Below are 19,880 nucleotides of genomic sequence, written 5' to 3'. Positions count from 1 at the left end.
TTATGTGAGTGTGGAGGGGATATATGTGTGAATGTGTAGTGTGTGTGTGCATGTGTGAGGGTTGTTTTTATGTGAGTGTGGAGGGGATATATGTGTGAATGTGCGGTGTGCATCAGTGTGTGTGCACGCGTGTGTGTGTGAGCAGAGGCCGCTCACCTCCCTCAGGGGTATTATCAGGTGGCATGCGTCCTCTTCCTTGCTGGCAAAGCAGATGTAGTTGTTGGAGATGAACATCTGGCCAGGGATGTGCAGCTTGTTGAATGGCGTCCACAGTGTGCAGCCTGTGTGGCCGTCCAGCCGCTCATCCCTGGGCAGCCGGAACGTGGCCCGGTAGCACTCGTTCTTAGCTCGGGCATCCAGGTCTCTGAGGAAACAAGGCAGGAGCAAAGGGGACAGGAGTCACACCTGCAAAGGGGTCTCAGGGCCTTGTTTCCCACATTGCACATTAAATCCCTGGGGTTCTCCCAATAAGCCGGTTTTGCCCAAGGACCCTACAGTTAATCTAGAATGCAAATTGAAAGGCAGAGAGGAGTGCGTATACAACATGCCCTGGAGGCTGCTTGGAAAGGATGCTGCAGGATAACCCAGGCAGCCTGTGAGGTGTCAGTGGCACTGAGGGGTGGGCAGGGCCCACATGTCCTGCAGCCTGCCCTGCTCAGACCAAGCATGTCCTGGCCCCAAGGCTGCCTCCTCGCATGGAAAAACCTGGCCCCACCTGAAACCTGGACAAGCTCTTCCAACAGAAAGGCATGGAGCTAAACCTAAACCGTGTGGGGGCACTGCTTAACAGAAAAGCTCCCTTGCATGTCTGAGGGCTGAGCGGTAGTGGCCGAGCACCCAGGCCCTCACCCCTTTGGGGCCCCTGTCCACAGCCTCCATCTGTTCTGGGCTACAGGTCCCCTGACTATGCCTGATAACTGACAGCCCAGTCCCTTCCATCTGTAGTGACATCCTTACACAACATTCTGGTCCAGAGGCCTGCATGTCTGCTGGTGCATTCCAGGAAATGTTCCCACAGGAATAAGGTCTGTGAACACACAGGTGAGTCTGGCTGTGGGACTCGGGCCCAGGGAACTGATGAGATACAGCTAGCCACGCAGGTTTCTCCTGAGGCTACAACCCAGGAGCTTCTTTCTCAAACACGGCTGGCCCCTAGTGCCCATCTCCAACACAGTGGTTGTGACTTTGACTTGCACATGCCTGACTTGCCCAAAGACCTGGGATGGAGGCTGTGTACCCCGGGCCCAGATTCCCTGCAGTCTTCCAGGTGCAGCCTCACAGAGGTCTCAGATACAACCTGAGGTGCCCTGACCGAGGGATGCCCATCACGACTCCATGGCTTACTAGTAAGGCAAGTAGTGACCTCTCTGTGCCTCGGTGTCTTCGTCTGAGACCTAGGGATAGTAAGAGGACCCTCCCATCACAGGGCTGACAGCAAGACAGTATGAAGAACCTTCCCTGTGCCAGTGGTCCTTCCAGGACATCGTTACACCTCCTGGAACCCTCTGCCCCATGTCCTACTGCAATGAGGCACTGACCTGGCTTCTTGTTAAGGTGGAAACCTTGTCAGGTCTCCACACCTAGCCACTGGCTTGGTGCTGTGCAGGGTCAGTGGATCCGGCGCCGAGTAGGCCCACCCTCTCCCACAGTAGGGCCCTTCTGAGCCCCAGAAGGCAACGCACCGCTTCAGAGCAGAGATGTTCCTGTGCGGCCGGATGGGCCTGGGCAGGGCCTTGTCCTCCAGGAAGCCCTCGCTGTCCAGTAGCTGTCGCATGGCCAGGTTGGCCAGCTGCTCCATGAGCTTGAAGGTCTCAGTGATGTTGAGGAACATGGAGAAGAAGAGCTCCTGGTCCCTGGTGTCCACACGGATGCTCTCAGGGAAGAGGAGGGTGGCATTCTTCTCGAGCCGTGTGACATCCACCCACTGCACCACCAGGCTCACTGGACACCCGCCGGGACAGACAAACCACCAATTATGTTTGGGAGAGGCAGGGTTGACTCCCACCCACACCAGAAACCTGCCCTGGAAGGAACCACTCCTTGAGAGACCAGACCACTGGGGTCCTGCTGCCCCCCAGACCAACCACACTCAGTGAACATTTGCCCCGTGCATGGCTAAAGAGTGATGTGAGTGACTGGGTGGAGGCGAACTAGCAGAGACTGGGCCAGAGCAGCTCAGTGGAGTGGGAGTCTCTGATGCATGAGCAACATGTTGTGGCCAGCACAAAGCAGGACCTGGCTGTCCTGATCTGACAGGTAAGTAGTAAGAGCAGGAGGAGGGAAAGGCGAGATAGCGCTCAGAGGGAGGCAGGCTGGCTAGGCCAGGAAAGCAGACAGCGAAAGCCCTGGGAGCTCTGTCTGGGGGTGATGGTGGCAGCAGAAGGGCTGACTGCATCCTGAGGCCAGGTGCCCTACAGGGAGGACCTGTCGCAGGTGATGGCAATGGTACACACCCAAGATACTGCACAACTCAGGGCGATGCAAGCTCTTGGATACACTGACCTTAGGGAAAAGAGAGGCTTCACAGAAAGTTACTCTGTGAAGATTCCAACCAGTGGGTATAGACATGGTGAGAGCCCACCAGTGGCAGGTATAGGCTGGCTGAAGTCTAGACGTTCCTGCTGTGAGCTGCTAAGGTGACACCTGGGTTTTGGGGGAGACCCCCTTGGTGGCTCTGTGGGGACAGAATACTGGGGGCCAAGAAGAGGGAGACCCACCAGGAACTCCCTGGGGTGAGGTCAGGGCAGTGAGGGCCTGGGGGAGCCAGGGCCGATAAGGTTGGGTGGCTGGGCCAGCACTCACCTTCCTTCCCCAGCAGGAAGGAGTAGAAGCATAGGTGGTTGACAGTCAGGTAGAGCCAGCCCTGCCGGGGCACGCGACCCTTCCAGTAGCTGCAGGAGTAGTAGTTCACCAGCTTCTCCCCCTCGGGCATCCCAAACTGCTTCCGCATCTTGAGCTCTGCCTCCTTGAATTTCCCAGGGTCCTCATCCCCCTGGGGCTGCAGGTTCTTGTTCTCTTCAGCAATGATACCCTGGGGGAGGAGGAGAGGCAAGGCTGGACAGGTCAAAGGGAGCAGGGACCTTGGGCCTTGGGGAAGTGAGGGCCAAGAGCACAGGCAGGACCTCCCCTGTGGGGAGGCAGCTGTATCAGTCACGGCTCCTGCCAGTCTGGACAAGTGCCCACAATTCCCTGGCTCTAGTCACCACTGGCTCTGTGAGATAAGCATTTTACACATTTTTATGGAAAACTGTTGACACATACTCCCACAAAGAAGGCTAAAGATGCAAATACAGGTTGAATATCCCTAACCTGAAATACTGCAAAATTCTAGGCAGACATGATGCCCCAAGTGGCAAGTTCCATACCTGACCTCCTGCGATGGGTCACATTCAAAGCACAGGCACACTAAAAATATGGCAGGGAATTATCCTCATGCTCTATGTTAAGGTATCTGAGGCCAGCCAGTGGGGCTGGGGATCTGTGGACCCCTTCAGACATTGTTAGAATGTCCTTTGCAAGCAGGCTGCCAGCTGTGGCTGGAAAGCCTGTCTCCAGGCCAACTGGCATCTCCCGCCTAATAGCTTCTTGTGCTGCAGGTGTGACTTTATGGCCTTAAATCACACCTTCAGAGTGGGTGCAATCTTTCACTCAGAACTGTCAGGGGATGGGGCTGAGCCCCTAAGGAGACAGTCTCCAGGAGACCCCTGCTATCTCCATGAGCCCCAAGCCAATCAACATACATATGTGAAACCCCTGTCCAGTGGGCACCCCCACAGAATGACCCAAATGAAAAAAACAATAATACCTTAGAAACCTGGGACTCTTTCTCAAAGCCAGTGTCCCACTTGGGTACTCTGCCTGGTCTCCTCTCAGACTAGACTCTTTCTCTGTCACTTGTCAATTGAATAAAAGTTTCTGCCTCTTTGCAAATTGTTTCCTGGCTTTTTATTTCTATATTAAGCTGAGGAAAAGAACCCAAAAGACTTCCTCTGGCAACCACCCTCCTCTCTGTGACTGGTAACAGTATCTATGACACATAAATTAACTCTGTTTAAAGTTGGGTCCCATCCACAAGACATCTCACAATCTAAAAAATCCCCCAATTGAGAACACTTCTGGTCCCAGGCATTTTGATGAGGGATGCCCACCCATAGAAGAGAAGGGAGTCTCCCTCGGGTCCTCTGTAGCCACCTCCGTGACACACGCCCACTGGTGGAGCAATATGCAAAGATGTGCCTTTCTCTCTCTCCCCTTTCTTTGCCTATATGCTCTGTCCTGGAGGATTTTGGCATTTGACTTCTGTGTACCATGGGGTTCCTGCTTCTTGCCCTTGCCCCCAGACCAGCAGGCAGGGCCCACCCAGACCAGAGCTTCGTATGTTCACTCAGCTCAGAGTGAACATCACCCTAGACCCCAGAACCAGCCCCAAACCTCTCAGGATAAAACAGATCCCTAAAGCACTCATCTCAAACTGTACATGCTGATATTCCAGACCCATAATTACTGGATCACTAATGTAATTCAAGGGTCCAGGGCTGGTGGCGGGGCCTGCTGTGTCTGCTGGGCTTCTTGGTGGTAGGGAGGTGCCATGGGCCCAAGGCAAAGTCTGCTCTGATCCCTTCTATTTCTCAGTGCAATGGTGTGGCTACATCACCTGGAACTCCCGTGTAAGACACCGAATCCCTCATGTCATCTGTTGATGGGATTTGTAGGTGGGGCTTTGGGGAGGTAATCAGATGAGGTCACATGATGTTGGTGGCTTTCCAAGAGGAGGAGAGACCCAAGCTGGCACACCTGTGGTCTTGCTGATATGGAACAAGGTGCTAGCTGAGCTGGAGGTCACAAACCACAAGGCCCTACCCATGCAATTCTCTTTCCCAGGATGCCTCATTTTCATCTGGGATCTGGGAAAGGGCAAAATACGTATATTAAGTCCCATGAAGAATTTTATGGCAGTGTCGTAAACTTCCCAAGGGACCACATCACCTCATAAAAGTAGGTACTGGGAAGTGCTTGCTCTCTCTTCCATCTGACAAGAGAAGGTACCCTCTGGCCCACTCTACGCTCATGTGTGCATATGTCTTTGCTTTCTTATCTTCGGAACAAACTTTATCATTTTGTATACTGCATATGTGCACAGGGAAGGAAATTTGTGCTTAAAATGCTGTTTAAGTAAAAGACAAGGGCCAGGAGTAATAAAATCAGACCCCACTTCTCCCGTATCACTGTCATTGGGAAATTCATATCCCCTCAGGACTCTGCAGAGTGTCCGCAACCAGAATGCCCTCACTGGATGCAGCCCCTTGACCCTGGATCTCTAGAACGATCAGTGGAGAAACTTCTTGGCTTTATAAAGTACTCAGCCTCAGGCACTTTGTTATAGTGAAAAACATGGACTAATATGGCCATACCAAAACTTCCACCAGATTTCCTCTCTGCTGCCTTATTGATCAGCTTATTGGGAAGATGACTATATGAGCATATCCAGGGAAAGAAACCAGAATACATCACCTGAAAATGTGCCCCTCTGACGTAAGAATTATTCAGGGATGAGGGCAACCTCAGCAGCAGTAAATCCAGGGAAAGTGCCCCCCCCCCCCATTCTGCCTAAATGCAGGATATAAATTCCCCTTTACTGGAGGCTTTAGGCTCCTTTCAGCTCAAAGACAGCATCAAAGGCCTCTGGGAGCAGACCTGACTGCTCGGTTCCCCCATATGTTCACCTTGCCCCTGGAAGCCTGAAATCGGTGTCCTCTTGTTCAAAGTGACCCAGTGCTGTATTTTCATAAGAACTGAGCCTCTTCTAAGTGCGGTCACGATGCCAGGGCCTGGTGCCCAGCTGCTGAGGGGGCTAAGTGGAAAAAAACCCAAATGGGTCAAGGATGAGCTCGCTTAATTGAGACGGGTGGACTGGGTTCTTGTCTTTGTGTGGGAGGGAGTTCAGGAAGGAGGTCTGGTGAGGTGTGGCAACTGTCGGAGCAGATGGGCACCTCTCCAGACAGGATCCGAGAGAGAGAGAGAGAGAGAGAGAGAGAGCAAGCGAGCGAGCCTAGTTTACATTTAGGCTTTAATTTCTAAGGAAATGGGGTCCAGCTCTCCCCACCGTTTCTCCTTACTCTCTTCCCTCTTCTCCTGGACAAAGGATTTGCTGAGTGTGAATTAGGTAAAATTCCTCCCAAGGTTTTATTACCCAGGGTTATCAGACTAGTGCTGAGCAGAAGCAATTGCTCTAGGGTGCCTTCCTCGGTGGGGAAGGCTGGGGTATGGGCAGGACTTTGTAGTCCTGGGCTGCTTCCGAGGCTGTTACATTCCTCTGTGAAGGAATTTTGTTTCCCTTAGGCCCCTGGCGCACATTGGCTAATTTCTAATATCCCACCCAGCAGTCTCAACTACATAACCACAGAAGGCTTATACACACTCCCCCTCATGCCAGTCTTGAAAACAAAGGGATTTTGCTAGGACCACAGTGTAACCACCCCATCCCCATCCTAGTTGCCTAGAATACCCCAACCCCACCTCCCCATGGCTCCTTCCCCATTGCCCCCCTCTCCTTGCTTTAGGTGTGGCATCTTGTTTAGGTTGTGCTTCCCGAGTTGCTCAACCAATGAGGAACTGGGGGAAGGGAACTGTGTATGACAGGAATAAAAGAAGCAGAATTTCTGAGTGCAACCCCTGCTTCCACCTGCTGGTCACTGCTCTCAAGACCGGCTATCAACAAATGCCTTGCTTTCTGCTTCCTTCATGCTTCTGAGTCCATCTTTTGGTGGGTAGGTAGTCTCAGGTGGGCTTATTTCCCACACTTTGTCCTGCCATTTAAGTTTACTGCTACTTTGCTAAGGTGCTACATCAAGCCAAGCTCTAACCAAACCCTTGAGCTACTCCTCCCTGTGTGTGTGAGATATACCTGTCAATAAAAGTTTGCCTGAGGGCTGGTGCTGTGGTATAATGGGTTATGCTGCCACCATGATGCCAGCATCCCATATGGGTGCTGGTTTGTGTCCTGGCTGCTCCACTTCTGACTCAGCTCCCTGCTAATGACCCTGGGAAAACAGCAGAAGATGGACCAACTATTTGGGCCCTTGCCACCCATGTGGGAGACCTGGATGAACTTCCTGGCCCAACCCTGGCCATTGTGGCCATATGACATGTGACACAGTGGATGGAAGCGCTCTCTCTCTCTCTCTGTAGCTTTGGCTTTCAAATAAATAAATAAATCTAAATAAAATAAAAATTTAAAAATCTGCTTGTTTTCCCCTTGCTAATTACTTTTTGTTACATAGCCCTAACCACAAACCTAACAAGGTAGAAGGAAAAAAGGTTTTCCATCCTTCCCACCTACACCAGTAGCTGTGATCTAAACTTCTCTCTCTCTGTCTCTCTCTTTTTTTTAAAAAAATTTATGTATTTACTTGAAAGGCACTCCCCAAATGGCCGCAATGGCCAGAGCTGAGCAGATCTGAACTCAGGAGCCAGGAGCTTCTTCCGGGTCTCCCACGTGGGTGCAGGGGCCCAAGAATCTGGGCCATCTTCTACTGCTTTCCCAGGCCATAGCAGAGAGCTAGATCGGAAGTGGAGCAGCTGAGTCTCGAACCAGTGCCCATATTGGGTGCTAGCACAGCAGGCAGCGCTTTAACTGCTATGCCACAGCGCCAGCCCCTTAACCTCTCTCTTAAGCTACTTCTCTATATAACTCTGTTTTTTGAATAAATCTCTTTTTAAAGATTTATTAATTTGTTTGAAAGGCAGAGTTACAGAGAGGCAGAGGCAGAGAGAGAGGTCTTTCATCTGCTGGTTCACTCCCCAGATGGCTGCAACGGTTGGAGCTGCGCCAATCCGAAGCCAGAGCCAGGAGCTTCTTCTGGGTCTCCCACACTAGTGCAGGTGCCCAAAGACCTGGGCCATCTTCTACTGCTTTCCCAGGCCATAACAGAGAGCTGGAACAGAAGTGGGGCAGCTGGGACTTGAACCAGCACCCATATGAGATGCCAGCACTGTGGGTGTTGGCTTAACCTACTATGCCACAGCACCAGCCCATCTGTCACTCTTTCAAATAAATAAGCAAATCTTAAAAAGAAAATCTGTATCTTTGGATTCCATTTTCCATGAGCTTTTTGAAACCCCCAGCATAGGAGGCATATAACACACGCCACCATTCTACTATTGCCCAACTTGCTCCCTGCAGGGAGCCAAGGCTCCACATTCCCTGCCTCTACACTTTGCCTGTTTTCCTGGGGCTAGAAGGCAGCACAGGGCCTGTCTTGAACCCCAAAAGCACAGAGAAGAGCTGAGGAGCTTGGTACCATCTGCCCAGGCCAGTGAAGTTCTGGGGGTAATGTACTCACGGGCTTGCTCACAGCAACTGGACTGTCAGAGCCCTCCTAGCAGAGCAATTTAAGACAGCAGTTTAACAGAAAGAAAAAGACATACACATCCCCTAAGACAAATGCTCACTATAGTGGCAATTGTCTCCCAAAGAGGAAACAACCTAGATACCACTATGAGGTTAGTTTTCATGCACTACTACAATGTTCCTAATCATTATTTTGATGGCTACAGAACATTCCATAAAGTATAACCACCTATGACTTAACAAGTCCCCTGGAATATAAAGCATTTAGCACAGTAACCATACAGCATTAAACAGACGCCAGTGAGTATTGGCACTGTCACTGCATGATTCCTCTGTCTCCTGTGGCTGGGAGGCAGTTTTTGTGGGCCTGCACACACAGAGTTGTGGGGGCAGTTTGATACATGTGTCATAAACCAGGTCACCGCAGGGGAAACTCCAAGGAGTAGGACTGGTGGGTAAATCTCATGTACCCTTCTAAAACATGTTCGTTTTATAATAAAAACATACCTCAATAGTCTATCATTTTTAGTCTCCTCCTCCATAAGCCAAGGAACTGGCAGAGCTGTATACACAGGGTCTTCAAAAAGTTCATGGAAAACAAACGTGGAAAACTATGCATGGTTCTAAATTTTTTTTGGCACCAAAATCAACTTTAACTCCATTTTCCATGACATTTCATGCATATCTGTCCCTTGAGGCACTTGGCAAGGAACTCCACGCTGAGCTTCGGGTGCCAGGGACCAACCAGGGTAAGTGGGGCTTTCAGGAGCAATGAACTCAACCTTCCCTTACAACCCTTCAGGCTGCATGTTTGAAAAATGGGGGTGACACTTACACCATGCTGTGTAAAAGTGGAAGACAATACACAGCCAGCCCCTGGCATCAGTGGAAGACTGGTTCAAGGCCCCCGCTGTGGATACCAAAATCTACTGATGCTCCAACCTCTTGTATAAAATGGTGCAATATTTTCAAAGACCCTGCACACATCCTTCTGTGTGCTTTAAATCCATCTCTAGATTACAATATATAACACAATGTAAATCTACATAATAGTTGTCACACTGCATTATTTAGGGAATAATGACAAGAAAGAAAACTGTGTATGTGTTTGGTATAGATGCAATCTTTCTCCTGTATATTTTCAATCCATGGTTGGTTCAACCTGTGGATGTGAAACCCATGGACACGGAGGGCCGACTGTGTGTGAATGCTGCCAGCCAGAGAAGTGGAATGAGAGCTGCTAGTAGAATGTAAAACTTACGTGTATCTTGCCCTTGACAAAGGTGGTGATATCCTCCTCATTGTCAAAGATGGACAGCGTCTGGAGCAAGTTATTTTCCAGCCATTCCCAGTGTTTTGTGATTTCTTTGCGGGAAGAACCTAGAAGGGATTTGAAGTAAAGAAAAGAAAAATTGTCAAATTGCCATGCCAGAAACATAAATTCAACCAGAGATTAAAATGCAAGTGCTAGGGCAAGCACTCAGTGTAGCAGTTAAGATGCTGCTTCATGGCTGGCATTGCGGCTCAATAGGCTAATCTTCCGCCTGCGGCGCCGGCACACCGGGTTCTAGTCCCGGTCAGGGCGCCGGATTCTGTCCCGGTTGCCCCTCTTCCAGGCCAGCTCTCTGCTGTGGCCAGGGAGTGCAGTGGAGGATGGCCCAAGTGCTTGGGCCCTGCACCCCATGGGAGACCAGGAGAAGCACCTGCTCCTGGCTTCGGATGTGTGATGTGCTGGCTGCAGAGCACCGGCCGCGGTGGCCATTGGAGGCTGAACCAACGGCAAAGGAAGACCTTTCTCTCTGTCTCTCTCACTGTCTACTCTGCCTGTCAAAAAAAAAAAAAAAAAAAAAAAAAAAAAAAAAAAAAAAAAAAAATAGGTCACTGCCACCTACTGGGAGACCAAGATGGAATTCCAGCCTCCTGGCTTCCATCTGGCATAGCCCCCACTATGTTGGACATTTGTGAACTGGTGGATGCAAGAGCTCTCTCTATCTATCTGTTTCTGTCTCTCTGCCTCTCAAATATTGAAGCTGTTTGTTCTTTTATTTCTAAAGCTTTCTGGTATGTAACTATAGTAATGAATGATTCTGGTAAAAAAAAAAAAAAAAGAATAGAATTCAGGCAGAGTCACAGATTGTCCCATGGGGCAGAAGGACCCCACGCCTCCCTGAGGCCAGGTGCCAGAGTCACAGCCAGGGTCCTCTGTGTCTCCCCAGGACCATCACCGCATGTGTGACTTGGCTATCAAGTAAGGGTTGCTCTTTAAGCTGAAAGAATTTGACATGGTTCCACATGCATGTGACTAATCAGACAGATAGTGTGACTCCAGCTTTCTCATGAGAAGTTCAGGTGTCCCCAGGTGCTGGCTACAGCTTCCGACAGCACACCAGGCCTCGATGGGCCGGCGAGCAGCCACCATCCTTCTCTTCAGCTTTACCAGCTGGCCCTGTCCCTTGGCCTACAGGTGACCTCTGACCCTCTGCAGGGAGGGGCCCTGGAGGGCACAGCAGGCCCAGGGGAAATGGAATGACAAGAGCAGGCAGCACGACGCCACTCTCCAAGAACTGTTAACTCCTATTGAGGAATAGGGGAAAGGGACGTTGGGGGAAAAGCCAGAGGGTGAGAGTTCTCTTCCTGGCCTGCCTCCCCTCACAACCAGCACCCTGCTGTGTGCCTGGAATGGCAGTCATACTCAAGAACTGCTTTCTGACTAAAGAACACAAGGATGAGAGGAGTGAACAGCTTGCATCCTTCTCAGCTGTCCCGGGGTGGGACAGCCTATGGAACCCCTGGGAGGCCAAGTCAATCATGGGCCCGCAGCATGGCCCATGCACTTGGTGTGTGGTGAGCCTTAGCCAGGAAGAGAGTGCAGTATGACTGTGAATCAGACTTTTTGTCTGGGGTGCCTGATGCTGGCCACCCCCCCCTTCCCTTCCTGACAACCCTCTTCTACCCACTCAAGACTCCGCAGAACCCTTGCTGGCAAGGCCTGGCAGGTCCCTGCCACTCTTTCAGTCCACAGCCCTGCTTCTTCTGTCACAGGCAAGTTGGTCTCTGTTAGGGTTCATTTGTTTATAGCTATTTAATCTGCTCACCAGCCTAACAAGGAAAGATCCTACCCATGGGCCTGGGAAGATGCCCACGTGAAAATGATCACCCCGGAATTTACATAACACAAAGTGAATCACAGCAGGCTGCCGCATTTACCCCAAAATCCCTGACTTTGTCCACACGCCACCTTGCTATCTCACCAGTTTTCTTCACATTTCTGTTACGGTTTCCTTTGCTTGGAGTACAAAGGCCAAGGTCTGACTGATAGGGAAGGGATCTTCGTGTGTGTCTCTCTGCCTTTTTGTCAAGAACCCGCCCTTCAGTATGGAAGTTTAACTTACACCTGTTGAATCTCTACTGAATCATTTTCTTCCACCCACACATTCCTGGCACCTAAAACAGAAGAGTGCTTCTCCATGCTGCCTGTGTGGATATCTTCACTTTAATTCTGAGTGTTTACATATGTGCATTTAAAATGATTAAGGGGCTGGTGCTGTGGCTCAGTAGGTTAATCCTCCGCCTTCAGTGCTGGCATCCCATATGGGCGCCAGTTCTAGCCCCAGCTGCTCCTCTTCCAATCCTACTTTCTGCTATGGCCTTGGAAAACAATAGAAGATGGCCCAAATCCTTGGGCCCCTGCACCCGCATGGGAGACCTGGAAGAAGCTCCTGGCACCTGACTTCAGATCGGCGCAGCTCCAGCCGTTAAGGCCATTTGGGGAGTGAACCAGTGGATGAAAGACCTTTCTCTCTGTTTCTCCCTCTCACTGTAACTCTCTCTCTCAAATAAATAACTAAAGTCTGAAAAAAAAAATTAGTTAAAAGTAACTCACCCTTCCTTTAATGCAAAGGATGAACAAAGTATACCATCTCTTAGATTATTAAGTGCTACATCTGTTTTCAGAATTTGCCATGGATTATCTTATTTCATTCTCAGAACATGTGGGAGACAGAGAAGATTATTTTTATTTTACAGGGTGAAGCTAGGGCACAAAGAGGTTAAGAAAGTTGCCCAAGGTCACATGGTTGGAAAGCGGCCAAATCAGAGCCTCCCCCTAGGCTGCCTGGCTGCAGAGCCTACCCTCTGGGGCTACTGGTCTAATGGGTGACACTTCAGATCGGAAGGGCAGGGACAGGAGTCTGGCGAAGCTAGGAAGGGTTTCCTGGGCAGTGACATCAGGAGGGTCCTCAGCAGAGTAGGAGGGAAGGTTAGACAGAGGTGGAGACCCAGAGCAGTGGCCAGGAGGGTGTGACTTGGAGCTTCAGTACTTGTTAAGTGTGTAGTCTGGCTGAGGGCCAGGCATTCAGCTGGGAGGAAGAGTCCAAAAATAGAGGCAGGCAGACTCTGTAAGGCCTTGAACGCCAGGCTCAGGGGTAAGGATGCCCTAGTCAGGTGCTATTTGGTTTTGGTGAGCTGTTTCTGGGGCTCAGCCAGGCTGGTGGGGGTAGAAGGCACGGGCAGAGGCCAGGGCAGGGCTGTGGGACTTGGGGGGGTTGTGGCAAGAGGCTAAGGACTGGGCTATAGAGTGTGGCAGGGCCTTTCCCCAGCACCAGCTCTGCCATCACCAAAGGGACTCCTGCTCTACACCAAACAGATTCTCACTCTGCATGCACTACAAGCCCCTCTCCCCAGGGTCCATTTCAAAGTAATTCGCGTCTGTGTTGCCTGGTCACATATCAGCCTCCCTCGACCCAGCTCAGAGGGAAGCCCTTCTCTCCTGTGGCAAGTCCCTGCTTCAGCTCTGGACCCAGAGATGTGGGATCCTATGGGCTTCCCGGCTTGGCTTTGGGTAGCTCACCTTTCTAACCCTTAAGTCCTGCAGTTTCAATTCTGTGCATATCTCCATGACATATTTTGAAGTTACCGTAAGTGGTTATCTTTATTGCTCAATGTAAGTCTCTACAGGTATCCTGGCACATAGGGGGCTAAGTTCAGACAATCACAGAGGGAGAAAGGAGAGTGCTGTTCAGGGTGTGTAGGGAGGAAGGCAGCAGTACCCACTAAGTGGAGGCCGTCCCCCAGTCGCTGCCTGCTCTGTGCTTTATTCCCTTGTCTCCCCTCCCGAACTGGGGATCCTGCTGTGTGCGCTGAGAACTTTGGAGCCTCATCACTCTGGAAGACAGGAACTCCATGGGTTCAGGACCGCAGGGCTTCTGGCCTGGAGAGGCCTCTGCCGTGGCCAGAGCACATGATCTGTCTTAGCTGCAGTTGTGTGACTTCCGGCAGGTTACTCAGCCCCTCCAGGCCACCGTTTCCTGCTCTTCAAGACAAAGCAAAGCAAAGCAAAGCCCCAGGGTGTCCTGGAGTTGCAGGAGGCTCAGAGAAGTGCCCGGAACACAGCGAGTGCTGTCTGAGCACCATTTTATCAGAGCAACTTCCGACTGGCCTGTGCCCCCGAAAGGGAACTTCTCCCTGACTCTCGGGAAGGGTGGGTGCCCTTCCTCCCAGGAGGGCAGCCACAGCAGATGCTTGCTGTTCACAAGTCTTATTCCAGAAAGCCCCTTGAACTCTGATCACAGAATGCTGAGTCAGTGCCCCATGGGAAACAGAGGGTTAGCCTGCTGTGAACCTCTGATCACAGCACATAACTGTTTTACTGTTTCTGTTTAACATACAATGCTGGTTATTAGCACCACACTCTTGGTCAACATGCTATGAGAGTCCTTCAGAAGGCTTATGGGAAAGGTGTACTACAAAAAAAAAAAAAAAAAAAAAAAAAAAAAACCAAACTATGCACATATTTCATTTTTTTGTTATCAGCTTATCTTTTAGTTCCATTTATGCACAAGCTTTCTTAGTACTCTGAGATAACTCATGCCTGGAAGAAGCTCATCTGACACACACCACCTCTGCGAGGCACATCATAGCCTTTCCACTCTCAGTAATAGAGGGCAGCACTTCAGCACCACGTTCGGGGCCCGTTTTCAACACTGAAATCAACATAGAGCACAAAAATGTGAAAACCGTGGTGGTGCTAAGCAGTGTGGTACCAAATAGACTGAAAAGTCTACTCATTCACCGTGCGTGGCAGGAACAAGAGGGTGAGGGCCGCCCTGTCTACCTCTGCACATCAGACAGCTCCATTTTTTCACTGCTTTGTGCGCACACAAACACACACACACACACATCTCTAAACAAACATGAAAGCACCCAGAAGTATTGATTTGGAGTTATAAATAAAATTTTAGGGAGTAAGCGATCTTGAAAATACGGAATCCTCCACCCATGAGGCCCGACTATATCTGCCCCAGCAAAGGCAGCTATGAAAATGTGGTCACTGGTGCCCCTGGAGCCTGTGCCCTCAGCAGCACTGGGGGCTTTGTGGGGGTGTCCTGTGAACAGTGGAGCTGCCTTCCTGAGCTTTGTGCTGTGCTGAGTGAATGAGGGGAAGCTTGGGGTTCTCAGAGGGCAGCCTTTCCAGGAATGTGGGCTAGGTCTCCTCCCTCCAGGGGCCATCTTTTCCAGTGGGGCCACGCAGAGCATCCCTCACGACTCAGGTCACCTACCGCACGCCACTGTCCAGTAGACCTGCGAATCCTGGGTCTGGTGCAGGATGCGGTAGGGGGCCACACGGGCACTGGAGTCCAGCACTACATCCAGGGTGCCCACGAGAAGACCTGGGAGCAGGGCAGAGAGAAGTGGAGAATGAGCAGAGGGCCACACTGAGAGGTTGCTGGGCGTGGAGGAGGTGCTGGTGATGACGGCACTGTCTGAAGGTCTCGGCTCAGGGAGGGAGCCGTCCTGCATCACCCCCGTATCACAGGGCTTCTTTTCCTCAAAGACCCTTGGCCAGCATCCAGTCCCTATCTAAAAGTCCTCTCTTCCTTCTTCCCCGAAGTATCTCAGAACTACCTCAAAGTAGGGAGCAGATGTGGGTTTTATGGGGCCCAAGCTTAAACAATTTGGGGAGGCCCTCTTTAAGAAAAACACACAAGGGGGCTGGTGCTGTGGAGTAGTAGGCTAAGCCTCCGCCTGTGGCATCTGCAACCCGTGGTTCGTGTCCTGGCTGCTGCTCTTCTAGTCCAGCACTCTGCCATGGCCTGGGAAAACAGTGGAGGATGGCCCAAGTACTTGGGCCCCTGCACTTGCGTGGGAGACATGGAAGAAGCTGCTGGCTCCTGACGTCGGATCAGCCCAGTTCCAGCTGTTGCAGCCATTTGGGGAGTAAATCCCAAATGTGAAGGATAGAAGACCTTTCTCTCTGTCTCTCCCTCTCTCTGTCTGCAACTCTACTTCTCAAATAAATAAAATCTTAAAACACACACACAAATATGCCTTACAAATGTAAGTAATGAAGTGAAAAATTTTTAAAATGCCACAAATAATCACAAAACCCAGAAAAATGTCATAATGTTTTGTTAACTGCCAGATATTTTACCCATCGTTTCTGGCTGTGCACTCTGCTTCTCCGCGGAATGATGGTTTTGCAACACTGTGTTCCTATCAAAACCAGGAAGATGACTATGCTGCGGGGTCATGCATTTCATTACTGAAAGTTTAAGGAAGTTTCTTCATCCAGCTTCAAAAGTCAGGACCAGAAAGGTCAGGGGCACTTTTAGAATTGGCAGATTTGAGAGTATATTGATCTGATTTTTTATCTCTGGGCTGAAGGAAGCTTTGGGTTCTCCTTGTCGTAGATCTCCCCGGAACTGATGACACGCACACCTAGTTCACTGCAGTGCTGCTTTCATTGGTGTCACTATTTCCTGACAAATCAGCCAGAAATACATTGTCTTTCACCACTTTCTCTCTGGTTCACTCCTGAATGGTCAAGCAAGCTAAAAACCCATTTATTGTTTTTATTTGGAATTTCTTCCTTTTAATGAAGCACTGCTTTTGGTAGGAACTACACATATTGTTACCATGTTCCTGTTGATGATGAACAATTGTTGCTTTTCAGTCAACTTTAACACTCGTTTCATAGTCCATTTTTTAAAAAATATTTACTTATTTATTTTGAACATCAGAGTTACACAGAGACAGGGAGACAGAAAGACATTCCTTTTTACCATTTTTTTTTTTACAGGCAGAGTGGACAGTGAGAGAGAGAGACAGAGAGGAAGGTCTTCCTTTTTTTCACCCTCCAATGGCCGCTGCAGCTGGTGCACTGCGCTGATCCGAAGCCAGAAGCCAGGTGCTTCTCCTGGTCTCCCATGCAGGTGCAGGGCCCAAGGAGTTGGGCTATCCTCCACTGCACTCCCTGGCCACAGCAGAGAGCTGGACAGGAAGAGGGGCAACCAGGACAGAATCCGGCGCCCCAACCCGGACTAGAACCCGGTGTGCCGGCGCTGCAGGTGGAGGATTAGCCTAGTGAGCTGCGGCGAAGGCCAGTCTTTAAATTGTTAACATAATCATGCTGTGAGACTTGAATGCTTTAAGATTTATTTTACTTATTTGAAACGCAGAGTTACAGAGAAACAGGGAGAGAGAAAGAGAGAGATATTTTCCATCTACTGGTTCATTCCTCAAATGGCCACAATGGCCAGGGCTGGGCCAGGCCGAAGCCTGGAGCCAGGAGTTTTATCTGGGTTGCCAACATAGGTGCAGGGGCCCAAGGACCCGGGACATCTTCTGCTGGATTCCCAGGAGTATTAGCAGGGATCTGGATTGGAAGTGGAGCAGCTGAGACTCAAATGGGCACCCATATGAAATGCGGCACTTCAGGCTGTGGCTTTACCCATTACGCCACAGCACCAGCCCCAACCTGAATGCTTTCAAATAGGCCAACTATCTCATCACACTGACTCTAATGAAAAGTTCACGTGAGCACATCAAAAATGATGGCTTGAAGAAAATCACATCACTGCCGGTTTGACAGTGCCTGGGAGGTCATGATGTCCGTGATGCCACAAGTCCATGGCAGAGGCTACAGAAAGATGCACTCAACCTTGATAGGTGGCAGGGGTTCAAGGAGTAGTTCCCTGGAGTTGTATCTGGCTCCAAGGGAGACTCCAGATGCCAATCTTGGGGAGACATGGAGCAGGGAGGCAGAAAAGAGGTCTTCTTGGTTCCCATCAACTGCGATGACCTACATAAACGTGATCTAGGACTGGAAGCACACCAGCCAGATCCGATGCTGGTGCGCTGGTGTTAACAGAAGGAACCGGACATCCTGGACATCAGGCACCTTGCTTTCCTCAGTGGGCTCAGTAGCTTCTGAGGCTGACCACTGGATCCTCCAAAGGGGCCACTGTCTAACCCCCACTACGCAGCTCAGTCCAGGAGACTAGCATGGACTAGCCCGATCTCTGAGGCCCTCTGGGAGAGTGCCAGAAGCGTTGAAGGGAACACTGAGTTTTCTTGGAAATGGTACAATCTCTTCTCCATTAAGAGGTGTGGCCCAAGACAGGCTGGTGGCAGAAGTCACCCGTGGGAAGCCTTTGCATGTGGCAGGATTAGATCAGCTGTGACACTGAAAATCAGGATGTTCCACAGAAAAGTCTATCGAAAAACTGGAAGATGTGGCAGCCCTGAGCCAGCATTCCTGTAGGCTAACAATTGGCACCCAGGGGAGCCCACACCCTGGTGTTCCCCTCAGGCCTGACATGGCTCTGCTCCTGGGGTGCCCAGGCCCTGCAGCTTGAGGGGCCTTGGGTCCACCTGTGGAGGGGGTGTGAGGTGGGTTCCGCCCGGTTGTCACACAATCCAGCTATGTGTCCAGGCTCCTCTCTTGTGAGTGACGGGGCCCAAGCACCCTCTCCTGGTTAACAGCTCCAGGCTGCATGAAACAGGGAAGGGGTCTTGGGGCCTGCGCCAGCTCCCGATCTCTTCAGAGGACTGACAATGAAGAAGGGACAAAAGACCTGTGCTTGTGTCACTCGACGCCTCAGAGGCACTTAGGGAAACTGAGGCGGAGGAAGGGCACCGGGAAAACCGGCTTCCAGCTGTGGAGTCCACTCCGGGAAGCTGCACAGGCTCAGCGGCGGCCCCCGGAGGCCGTGGCGGGTCCTCAGCCCGGCGCCGCCTCCCGCCGGTCGTCCTCGGCCGTGCCCGCTCGGCCGCCCGCGCCCCCTCTTCGCCCCGCGCCCCGCCCGGCCGTCACCCGCGTCTCCCCGGCCCCACAGGCCCGGCCGCCCGCGCCGCTCACCCGTGAGGCCGCCGCCCTTGCCGTGGCCCCGGCGCCGCTGCAGCACGAAGAAGGGGTTGGCCCGCTCCGTCACCCACAGCGCGTTGGCCACCAGCACTTCCTCGGGGCCCAGCCACATCGCGGCGCCGCTCGCTCCGGGCCGAGGCCCGCGAGGCGGAAGCGTCCGCCACAGCCGCCGCCGCCGCCGCCGCCGCCTCCGGAGCCGAGCGAACGAGCGGGCGGGGCCGGGCGGCGCCCCCTGGCGGGCGCCGGAGCTCACAGAACGCGGCCCGGGCGGCCGGCGCGCGCAGCCTCTCCCCGCCCCTCCGCGCCCCTCTGGCTCCGGGCCTCCGCGTCTCTGAGGCGCGGTCCAGCCCCGGGCACGGGCCGCTGACCGGAACGGCTGTCCCCAGACCAGGGGAACCGGTTGTGCAGACAGCCGGGCCTATGAGAGTTTGAGGAGAAATTGTAAAGAAATCGCGTTTCGAGATGTATTTTTGTCCGTGCGTGCGGACATCTGGGGAGGGATAAGAGTTGGCGATAATCCTCGCGCTAAGACTGGAAGGATCTTCAGAGCCAGTGACAGGTTGTCAGGAAGCCCCATGGTAGGCAGGGTCCTCGTCTGACACAAGGGAGACCAGGGTTGAGCCTATCTCCAGCTGTCTCGCTGCCCTTCGGGCTGGGGTCTGGCCTCGGCTGGGGAGGTTCCTGCGCAGGCGCGGGTCGCGCCGCAGGCCCTGCTGGGCTCGGGGTTCCTGCGCTGCCAGTGTTGGCCTGTAGGGGGCAGAATCCAAGCACCGAGCTTCCCGTCCCTGCCCCCGGGGGCTCAGGCGGCTGTGTTCAGGAAGCAAAACAAACGTGACCGCGGGGACTCGGCTATGGAGAATGAAAGGAGGCTGTGAGCTCCCTCTGGGACAACAGCTGTGAGTCTATATTGTCCCACCGACGTCTCTCAGGGGGACGGAGAGAAGGGGACACCTTAGGCTCACCCTGGGAGGTGTGAGCTGTTTGGAGGTGGGATTCTGTCATTGGCATCCGGGAATCTCAGTGTGAGGGATGCAGTTCTCTGACATGTTGCTGGAGACTGCTTCAGCTTTCCAGACTCAGGAGATGGTTTGCTTTAACACCTTGGAGGCTTACACTGATCACTCATCGTGCCGGCTAAAGAGAAATCTTCCCTCAAGAATTTGAAGTGCAGGAGCTGGTGTTTGGCACCGCAGTTAGAACTGCTGCCCGAGACACCTGAATCCCATATCCTAGTGCCTGGGTTCCATTCCAACTCCACTCTCCATTCCAGCTTCCTGCTAATGCACAGCATGGGTCGCAGCCGGTCATGGCTTAAGTACCTGGGTCGCCGCCACTGGCATGGGAGACCAGGGTTGAGATCTTGGCTCTTACGCTCTAGTTTGGCCC

The 19,880-nt window shown here is 52.0% G+C and overlaps 1 protein-coding gene across 7 annotated transcripts in view; it reads right to left on the bottom strand.

Moving 5' to 3' along the window:
* TBC1D9B (TBC1 domain family member 9B) overlaps nucleotides 1–18,703 on the bottom strand; it is a 45,674-nt gene extending 26,971 nt beyond the window's left edge. For 4 of the 7 annotated variants that reach the window (XM_070076508.1, XM_070076509.1, XM_070076510.1 and 1 more), the window contains exons 1-6: nucleotides 18,489–18,703; nucleotides 14,908–15,018; nucleotides 9,612–9,730; nucleotides 2,803–3,031; nucleotides 1,683–1,941; nucleotides 157–364 (exon numbers count right to left, since the gene is read on the bottom strand). In XM_070076508.1, the coding sequence (XP_069932609.1) occupies nucleotides 157–364; nucleotides 1,683–1,941; nucleotides 2,803–3,031; nucleotides 9,612–9,730; nucleotides 14,908–15,018; nucleotides 18,489–18,606 (1,044 nt within the window). In that variant the 5' untranslated portion in view covers nucleotides 18,607–18,703. The remainder of the gene's footprint in view (nucleotides 1–156; nucleotides 365–1,682; nucleotides 1,942–2,802; nucleotides 3,032–9,611; nucleotides 9,731–14,907; nucleotides 15,019–18,488) is intronic. The other 3 variants (XM_008274986.4, XM_017350835.3, XM_002721320.5) reach the window with 2 other exon arrangements.
* Between the last annotated feature and the right edge of the window lie 1,177 nt (nucleotides 18,704–19,880).

Source organism: Oryctolagus cuniculus, chromosome 6, assembly GCF_964237555.1.
Source record: "Oryctolagus cuniculus chromosome 6, mOryCun1.1, whole genome shotgun sequence".
In the NCBI taxonomy this organism is placed as follows: domain Eukaryota; kingdom Metazoa; phylum Chordata; class Mammalia; order Lagomorpha; family Leporidae; genus Oryctolagus; species Oryctolagus cuniculus.
The sequence above is the reverse complement of the archived record's forward strand: the minus strand, read 5'-3'. Positions and strand labels throughout refer to the sequence as shown.